This window comes from Tupaia chinensis, unplaced genomic scaffold, assembly GCF_000334495.1.
Source record: "Tupaia chinensis unplaced genomic scaffold, TupChi_1.0 Scaffold143824_1, whole genome shotgun sequence".
In the NCBI taxonomy this organism is placed as follows: Eukaryota; Metazoa; Chordata; class Mammalia; order Scandentia; family Tupaiidae; genus Tupaia; species Tupaia belangeri.
This window is the reverse complement of record NW_006203674.1, coordinates 140,268-150,521: the sequence shown is the minus strand read 5'-3', so window position 1 is coordinate 150,521 and position 10,254 is coordinate 140,268. Positions and strand designations below refer to the sequence as shown.

General features: G+C 40.5%; 1 protein-coding gene and 1 long non-coding RNA gene across 9 annotated transcripts in view; one reads left to right on the top strand and one right to left on the bottom strand.

The window, feature by feature from the left end:
- Nucleotides 1-7,293, top strand: part of LOC102503220 (NXPE family member 4) — a 40,634-nt gene extending 33,341 nt beyond the window's left edge. For 5 of the 7 annotated variants that reach the window (XM_006165199.3, XM_006165198.3, XM_006165203.3 and 2 more), the window contains 3 exons: nt 624-685; nt 2,716-2,922; nt 6,133-7,293. In XM_006165199.3, coding sequence (XP_006165261.2) covers nt 624-685; nt 2,716-2,922; nt 6,133-6,668 — 805 coding nt within the window. In that variant the 3' untranslated portion in view covers nt 6,669-7,293. The remainder of the gene's footprint in view (nt 1-623; nt 686-2,715; nt 2,923-6,132) is intronic. The other 2 variants (XM_027767010.1, XM_027767011.1) reach the window with 2 other exon arrangements.
- LOC106733471 (uncharacterized) overlaps nt 1-10,254 on the bottom strand; it is a 52,469-nt gene that overhangs the window by 17,254 nt on the left and 24,961 nt on the right. For both annotated transcript variants that reach the window (XR_003547307.1, XR_001369534.2), the window contains exon 3: nt 4,322-4,396. This is a non-coding gene — a long non-coding RNA (uncharacterized LOC106733471). The remainder of the gene's footprint in view (nt 1-4,321; nt 4,397-10,254) is intronic.

Below are 10,254 nucleotides of genomic sequence, written 5' to 3'. Positions count from 1 at the left end.
GGGGGCCCCCCACCCCCATAAAAAAAAACCTCTAAAAAAAAAAAAAAAAAGTTTGGGGACCAGCAGTTAGCGTAACGGCTATGTCGCTGGACTCCCATGTAGTCAACTATGGTTCGCGTCCCGGACCCGGTGGCTTAAAACTCACGCCGGGCGCATGTGCGTGCGTGCCCAGGATCCTGAGAGGAGAATGGAGGAGAAGGGATTGCAGCGTGGCCATCCACCCTGGGGGTGATTTCTCATTTTCTGTCTCTCTGTCTCTCTCTGTCTGTCTGGCAAGCACACGTGCCCTATAGCAAAAACCTCTCAAAAAAAAAAAAAAAGTTTAAAATATATATATACCGACAGAATAAAAACTAAAAGAGAATGAGCAGCATATATTTATGTGTATATGCTCTAATATACTCTTCTTACATCTCAATATATCACCTTGTATACTTTCTGGAGTAAGTGTATCTCATGGATTAATCGGCCAAGATGTGGAAATGTACTCGATTACCTGAAACTGTGGACACAGTAATAAACTCATCACTAAGAAATAACTGAAGTACTGGATAATCTGTGCTCTTGAATATTTCCTGATTTGGAGCCACCTACAGATTAATTTCTATATTTGTCTCTTTAAGGCCAAACATTGGTGTCGAGATTATGGAAAACTTCAACATGATCAGTGTCTCTAAATGCAGCAGTAAGTGTTCCTGTATTTGGTGGGTCGCGCTTAGTACTAGACCCTTCTAAAGGGGTTCCTCTTCCTGTGGGACTTGTTTACTATTTTGTTCAATCAGAACTCTTCTCACCCAGCTTGTCTAACGTAGGCCAAGATACCAGGTACCCAAGTGACTGAGTAAGTAGAATCACTAGGGTATTATAAACCTGCTTAAGTAACTGTAACTCTTATCATCAATCCTCTCATTAAGAGATAGATTACCTATCTATCTTACACAATTACCTTCAACTGCTAAAACTCACTCCCAAATATACAACTAGTTCCTTATCTTCCCAGACCACCCCTCTCTACACCACCATCTGCACCACCTCTCACTTCACACCTGGCCCGAAAATCATCATCTAGAGGTTTCCAGCCTGTCTTCTGGTAGTCAACTTATTACAGTTCCCCAGCCCTCTTGGTCATTGCCACCTTTCGAACAATTTTAACATACAAAATAGAACTTCCACATTTAGATTTACTAAATTCTCTTTGATTACTTTACTCCAAATAGTCTAGTAAATCCCCACCTAAAATGGTTTAAGTTCAGTGCTAAAAGCTTGCTAATCATTAGTAAGCTTGTCTATACTAAAGTATAAATGTGTACCTAGACGTAAAAATGGCATTTTCCATCCTATGTACATGGCTATACTCATGCTAGTTGTTGAAAGAGTAAACTACTTCCTTTGATTGATTGATGAAGCTGACCCCTGGGCTCCTCACCATCCTAGCCATTTCAATCCCTTGGGTTTCCAGACTGCATAAACCACTGACTACAGAGTCACTGGCCCAAACTTGAACCTCCAGACTCTCTTCACCTATAGCCATATCCATTCAGATTGACCAGTTCCCAAGTCAAATTAATTATTAATACTGTGGGTCCAGCAGATGGCATAATGGTGACGTTGCTGGACTCTCACGTAATCAACTATGGTTTGAGTCCCAGACCTGGCAGTTTAAACTCACACTGGGCACATGTGCATGCATGCCCAAAATCCAGAGAAGAGAATGGAAGAGAAAGAATTGGGGCATGATCATCCCCCTGGGGGATGATTTCTCACTTTCTATCTCTCCAGCAAGCACACACACCCTATGGCAAAAATCACTCTTTAAAAAAAAAAAAAAGAAAGAAAAAAGATTCATATTGTTTATATCATCCTGCATTTAACTCAAAGGATCTATAATTTGACGATAGCATTTAAGACACTGTGACAGGGTGTGAGAAACTTAGGGATAAAGTACCTAAAATGACAAGATAATTGAGCTTCTACTACTATGGAATGGAGAACTTTGTTTTCATTGGAAAATTAACAAATACTTAATATTTACTGCAAAGACCACTTTTTATTTTCTGGAAGAAAGCAAATGTTCTAATAATCAACATTAGTGGGTATTGCTTACAAAATTTGTATTAGGGAAAATTTTAAGTGAAAAATAGCTACTGCATTAAGAGAATAGCTTTTCCACCACTACCACTGAGGATGATGCAGTTGCTGTGACTCTATTGTGGCCTTACTGACATGAGTCCCCTCTCATGACCTTAAACTTAGAGGAAAACTGATCCTCCCAATAAAAAGAGGAAAACCAGCAGGCCCTTGGATCCAAGTTATAAAAAGAAGTCCCAATAGAAAGGAGAGTTTTAAATTGTGACCATCATCTCTTGTTAGGAGGATACATAGAAAAGATGGAGCCAGCCAATGGCAGGGTGGCTAAAGTGCTAGACTCCCACATGGCCGACCGCAGTTCGAGTCCCGGACTTAGCAGCTTGCTTTCTCACTTCCCCTCACCCCATCTCTCTCCCTTTCTCTCTCTCTCTCCCTCTCTCTCTCTCTCTCTCTCTCTCTCTCTCTCTCTCTCTCTCTCATGTGTGCATGTGCTCTATAACAAATTTAAAAATAATAAGAATAAATAAAAGAAAATTTAAAAAGAAAAGGAAAGACAGAGGGCTCTTAATACATACTGATGGATTACCTGATGTTTTAGAAAACCTTATATTGCTAATTCTTTGGCAGAAGAAACAGTTCCAGTGAAAGAGAAATGCAAGCTTGGAATGACAACCACAATCCCCAGTGGGCATGTCTGGAATGACAAATGGAATCCTGCCTCCTGTAGTTTGGCTCCAGTTGAAATGAAAGAATGCCTGAGAGGAAAATTTATCTATCTGATGGGAGATTCCACGATCCGCCAGTGGATGGAATACTTCAAAACCAATATCAACAGTATGCCTTACTCTAAGCTATTGTTTTTGTCCCTTTCAGAAATTTCTTTTTCATTTCAAAGGGAGGAAAGACTACGGGAATGCTTCTTTCTTTTTTTTTTTTTTTTGTCACATTTCTTAATCACAACACACCAACATTTTTCAAATGACATTGTTATCTTCCCTTTAAAAGAATACATTTATCTTTCTGGAAGGGAGCCAGTATAGAAAAAGGTTTATTATATCTTTATCTCTATAGAATTCATCCTTCAATATTTACCAACATGCTCAGAAAATTATTGATGGAGGTGAAGATAACTTAAGATATTAAATTGTCCACCTTGTACATTTGGTTGGTGGTTAAGAGGATGAGGATCCTGAATTCAGATATTCTGGATTCAGAAGCTAACTTCTCCACATCCTGTCTGGGTGACCCTGGACAACTTGGATAACCATCCTGTCTCAGTTTTCTCATCTGTCAGCGGGGGTGTAAAGAGTAGAATGAGGTAATATACCCATACAGTGCATTTATTAGGTGGTTGGGAAAGTATTTTTCTACGTAAAAATGCATCATGACTTTCCAACAGCCCAGTAGAATGCTGTTAGTTAAAAAGTAAGTTCTCTTTGGCATAAACTAGTATCACTATTATTAACTGAGAAGACAGCTGTTGGGAGTGAAGTAATACCTCTGCACCAGATAGGCGTAATGGTCCGATTATTGAGCGTGGGCTTCGAGTCCAACAGACCTAGAATGTGTCACTTAGTAACAATGATCTTAGGTATATTACGTATTGTCTCTGCCTCATTCTCCTCATCCACCAACTAGGAATAAGGAATAATAATGCTCCCTTGTGTTTTTTCTGATGGTTAAATGAGGAAGGGGACATAAAGTGTTTCACACACTGCACAAGAAAAGTGCCCCCAAAACAAGAGTTATTGTAAATATTATTAGTTAATGTCAAAAGTTGGGGTTGGACTTCAATGGCTTGAATCCTAATCTAGTTGCTCTATTTACTATACCAAGCATGTATCAGTAGCAACTCAGAATCCTCTAGAAGACCTTAGCAATCTTACCTATAACATCATCACTGCCTGCTCCCATATGTCCCTGGGCCCTGACTCTCATCACTAAAGAATACAGTCACTATGACTCCATCCTAGCCATTGTAATATGAAGTCATTCTCATGACCTTAAACTTAAAGGAAAGCTGACCCTCCTCCTAACTGAAGAAGGAAAATTAGTAAGCCCTTGGCACTAAATGATAAATTAGAATTCTTCCACAAAAAGAGTTTTCAACTGCGATATCTGGTGAATGACTGCACTCCAGTTCCTCATCTACAAAATCAAGGGTCTGGTGATAACCTTCAGTATCACATTCTATAATGGTGGGTCTCTGTTATAAAGTATATTAAGTACTTACTTATTGTATTATCCATCCACTTCAACTCCTCTGTTAGGTTCTGGATAGAAGTCAAATTTTAGGTGCAGAGTGTTGCTGTGGGAAAGAAAATTGCAGTTAGAAGTAGACTGAAGTAAATAGCCCTGTCATTTTATTTTATTTTTTCTATCCAGAACTCTAGCATTTCTGTTTCCCAACCTCACTGGGTTCAGATTTCAAATGTAGCCCTTTTCAGGGGCCAGCAAGTGGAGTAGTGGTTAAGGCGCTGGGCTCCCACATGGTCAAATGCAGTTTGAGTTCCAGATCCAGTGGCTTGAAACTCACACTGAGCACGCGAGCATGTGTGCCCAAAATCCAGAGAGGAGAAGGGATTGTAGCATGGCCATGGGTTCTGGAGGTTATTTCTCACTTTCTTTCTCTGTGTGTCTGGCAAGTGTACACACTGTAGCAAAAATCTTTCTTTAAAAAAAAAAAAGTAGCCCTTTTCTTTCAAGATAGTGCATGTTACAAAACATTGCAAACCCTTTTCTACATATTTTCCTCAGAAGTTCTAGCTACAAAGAAGCTGACCCTGATATTCTGATAAAGGTCTCATTTTTTTTTTTTTTAATCACTACACATGGACTTGCCAGGGAGAGATAGAGAAGCAAAATTTCCTCCATTGTGGTATGGTCGCATTGCAATCCTTCTCCTCCATTTCTCCATCCTGTCAGGATTTGGAGTATGCATGAAACTGTGCTGCATGTTGTTTTTCAAGCTGCTGAAGCTGTGATTCAAACCATAGCTAGCCATGTGGGATCCAGTTCCCATAACCATGAGGCTATGAGGACTGTCCAATGGTTTCATGAATACAATGAAAAATGGAAAGGTTTCATTTTCATTTATTCATATTGTGCTTATTTTCAGAAGGGTCAAGATCAGGTAAATTATTTCACAAGAATTGAGAAGAAGTTTAAGTACCAATTCTGTCACTAACTAACCTTGGACAGATCTTTTTCTCTCTCAGTTTTTAGACTCTATTAAGAAAATTAATGTATCAGTTCATATAAATGCTCATTTGAAAGGGACTTCACAAATGAGTAATAATATTGTTATCGTTATAAATGATATATGTGAAATCACTCCATGTATATGTGATGGAAACATATAGAATATAATCTAGGTCTTAAGGGCATTAACAGAGTATTTGTGGAAATATGTTCACCTGGGTTTTATAATGTAAATTTCTCTATCCTCACATTAGCTTAGTGCTCACTTAGAATACGTACAAAAATAATACCTCCAAAACTGACCACATCACCATCCATACAGTCACCTCGATGCCTTATCATCACCATCCATTTGATTTTACAAGGTTCTACAAGGCAACATTTATAATTCCTTACATTCATTCACATAACACTTCTGACTATTCAAAAAATCTTTAAAACTATCCCATCATTTAAATCAGATGTGATCAGCTTATTTAATTATAAACACCAAATCTTTTCTCCCTTTCCCATTTTTATGACTAGCCAATTTTTTTCCAGAGATTTTTCCTATAGGATGTATGCACTTATGGGAGAGACCAAGAGAGACAGAAAGCGAGAAATCACTCCCCAGGGGAGATGGCCACACCACAATCCCTTTGTCTTCATTCTTCTCTTGGGATTTGGGGTACGCATGCTCAAGCACCCAACATGAGTTTCAAGGTGCCAGGTCTGGGATCTAAACCATAGTCAGCCATGTGGGAGTTTAGCAACATAAACTCTATGCCATCTGCTGGTCCCATGATTAGTCAATTTTTGTAATTTTATTCTCCTTTCATTTTGGGATTGCCTATTTGCTATCAGCACTGAAGTCAGTGGATCTGCATGAATCCGGAAAATTTGAAAACGAACTTGCTGTGGACCTGGATAAGAATATCAACATCTGGTGGCAAAAACACAGTTATCCCTTGATTGGATCATACACCTATTCAATCAAAGAGATTGAGTACATTGCCCGGGCCGTCGATAGAACTGGAGGAGGAAAAAACACCATCATTGTTATCTCTCTGGGTCAGCATTTCAGACCCTTTCCCATTGACCTTTTTATTCGCAGGATCCTCAACATTTACAAAGCTGTTCAGCGTCTTCTTCTGAGAAGCCCAGACACTACGGTTATCATCAAGACAGAAAATACCAGGGACATGTACAGTGATGTGGAGCGATTTAGTGACTTCCATGGTTACATTCAGTATCTTACCCTAAAAGGCCTTTTCCAGGATGTCAATGTGAGCATCATTGATGCCTGGGACATAACGATCGCATATGGCACAAATAATGTCCACCCTCCTGAATATGTAGTCAGAAGTCAAATTAACATATTGCTAAACTACATTTGCTAGCTAATTCATATCTCTGAAATTTATCCAATTAAGTTAAATCATTATATTGGGTGTCTGCTCAGAGGCTAGATTGGCTCTGAACTTTCAGCACTACAGCTGAGAGTTCCAGAACCATAAACCAATTCAGCCCAATCAGGTACCTCCAACCTGGGTTTCCATTTTAAAATGAAACTAAAAATATTAATGGAAAGAACCTACCTTTTTTTTCCCCTGCAACTTTCAACATATATTCAAAACAAGTCTCAATACAAGGACTATCCACATTACTTTATTGATGAGTCACAATAATTGGGGAATAACTCAGAGGAGAAGACAAAGGTCACTCATAGTTCACAGCCAGCTTAAGGTGGGGTCACTTTTGTTAGAACTGATCAGAATGAAGACATTGCACTGACAATGCCCTTCTTCCTCTCTCTTGATGGGGTCCATATGGAAGGTGCTGTGGCCCCAGGACAGCTTCCTCCTCTCTGTGAGTCACAAACTCTGAAGACCCAGCCTTTGGACCAGACCCACACCACTCTTCACCATGGGAAACTCAAGACACCTGAAGGCAAAGTTTCTTCTCTCTAATGCATGAAAACTCAGAGCACTAACATAATTTTAAATAAATATTTTTGGGGAACCATTCCATTTTGTTATTTCTGCCACTAAAGTCAAGCTTGAGATGATTTCCAACTGAGAAGAGAAGTTGTGTTTTCCCATAGTTGTGGAGGAGTAGCAGAATTCTAAGCAAGGCTTCCTGGATCCTAAACATTTCTGACTCTTCTCACTCAATAGTAATGCCTTCTACTACTAGGTTTAAATCTGATTTTATAGCAGTTATCATCCTGGAATACAGGATAACACAGGTAATGGCAGAATGTACTGGGAGTCACAGAGCTAGGCTTTAGTCCTGCTGCTGCCATTAATTTCAAGACTTTGGTTAAATCATTTCAAATATCTCGGCCTCAGTTTCCCAAGTAAAAGAGTTAGTCTAAGATTTATGATCTGCACACCTTGCTCTGTGCAGCTCTAGATGCCATAGATGGTACTTTGGGTACTACCTTGAGGGACAGGAGTCAGGGGAGGTGCCTGCTGGGCAGCTACAGGTTCCATGATCGCAGTAACAGCCAGTCCTACCCCTATGTGTGCTGGACTTCTGGGTGAGCTTTTGGTCTGAGACAGTATCCTACTGCTTAGAACAAATTTAAAGGTAGATAATCCACAACAATGGTTAACATTTTAACAACTCTCATTTGCAATTTTTTAATTTTGTCAGAGGACAAAGGGAGGGGCATGAAAAAGCACCCACTAGGGGAGATGGTCACGCTGCAATCCCTTTTTCTCCATTCTCCTTTTGGGATCTTGGGCATGTACATATGCCTGGAGTGTTTTCCAAGCCACCAAGTCCAGGACTCAAATTGCATAGTCAACCATGTGAGATCCATTACCCTTAACCATCACACTACTTTATGGACCTTTTATTTGTATTTAATAGGCCTTTCCAAATAGAATAATCTGATCACCCAGGACACGCATAGCAAGTGAGAGCCGGTCTTCCAACAGGAGGAAAAGTAAAAATGACTATCTCACAACTTTTCAGACTGGATGGATCTGTAAACATTTTGGGTAAATACTCCCAAATGAAACAAAAAGCCTCCAAAGCCCTCTACTGAGACAGTTTAACAATGTGTTCACTGTACAGGAAACAAGTTTAAATAAATTCTGTCCATTATTGCAGAGCCAATATTGAACAATGAATCTGGAGCTGAGAGGCAATAAATCAATTACCATCACAATCAGCTTACTCTTTCTACTGGGGCATTCTGTTAGTAAACAAAAAAAGCCTATGCTCTGATCGTTTGCATATTAAAAAAGAGTATAGAGACTGACCAGACCAGCCCTTGCCCTGCAGGAGCCCTCCTGTTCCATCTCTAGCCCACTGGCCAGCAAGGGAAACTGAGGCAGGGGCAGCACTGCCCCAGGGCCACTTCCAGGTTCTCCCACGTCTAAAACACGACCCCCTTTAAAGCCCAGACTGGCCCTTGCCCTGCAGGAGCCCTCCCCTTCCATCTCTAGCCCACTGGCCAGCAAGGGAAACTGAGGCAGGGGCAGCACTGCCCCAGGGCCACTTCCAGGTTCCCAAGACCAGGACCCCACCCCCTTTAAAGGTAGGCAGGATTTTATTTTTTTCTTTGCTCTTTCTTTTTGTTTTCCTAATATCCTCTTCCTCTTGACCCACAGACCAGACTGGCCCTTGCCCTACAGGGGCCCTCCCGTTCTATCTCTAGCCCACTGGCGAAATAGCGCACTAGCACAGCACGTGACTTTTTCTTTAATCTCCTCTATACTCTTTTCTTCCCTCTTACATTATCCTCTCTTTCTCATCCTCCACCCTTCCACAGGGATTAGACAGATCCAGAATCACCAATCTTAAATTCCCTAGTATTGTAAGGTTCCTGGGATCCTCCTCTGTACTGAACCACCTTTGAATACGTAGATAGTACTCCTCAGACACTTGAATAAAGTACCCCTCTTGAGACCACATTGCTATAAACAACAGAAGAGTTACTTCCGCACACATCAATTCACAGCAAAAGGGAAACGCACTTGCTCCTAGTTGAAGAAACATTCTCTTAAGAGATATTCAAAAGTGAATACATCTTCCAATAGCTAGAAGTAGGAGAAGAGTCTCAGGTCTGAATAAGCCAGGAAATATGTCTCCATCAAAGGAACAGAGTAACTCCCCTCCATCTCCTAAAATCTGAGGACGTTACCAAAATGTCAGAGAAAGAATTTAGAACCTTCATGATGAACAAATTCTTTTTTTATTATTATTATTATTTTTTTGAGAGGTTTTTGCCATAGGGCACGTGCACTCACCAGGCAGACAGAGAGAGACAGAGAGACATAAAGCAAGAAATCCCCCCCCAGGGGGGATGGCCACACCGCAATCCCTTCTACTCCATTCTCCTCTCAGGATCTTTGGCACACACGCGCACGTGCCCAGCGTGAGTTTTAAGCCACCAGGTTCGGGACTTGAACTGCGGTCGACTACATGGGAGTCCAGCAACATAGCCATTACCCTAACTGCTGGTCCCCATGATGAACAAGTTCTATGAGTTGGAACAGAAAAGAGACAATGAACTTCAGGAGATTAGGAAGTCCTTTCACAATATGAAAGAAGAAATGGACACTTTGAGAAAGAATCAGATGGAGCTATTAGAGACGAAGTCTGTAATACAGGAAATCAAAAACTCTCTTGAAAGTATTAAAAGTCTATTAGACCATGCAGAAGATCAAATCTCTGATGTAGAAGATAAAACCTCTGACCTAGAAAAAACCACCAAGAAGATAGAGAAAATAACAACAACAAAAAAACACACAAGGATAATATACGAGAAATACTAGATTCTATAAGACGCCCAAACATCAGAATAATTGGCATCCCAGAAGGTGAAGAAAGTAATAACGGCATGGAAAATCTATTTCATGAAATTCCGGAAGAAAATTTCCCAAGTCTAGAGAGGCACTCAAGCATCCAGACCCAAGAAACACAAAGGACCCCAAATAGACTCAACCCCAGAAGATCTTCCCCAAGGCACAT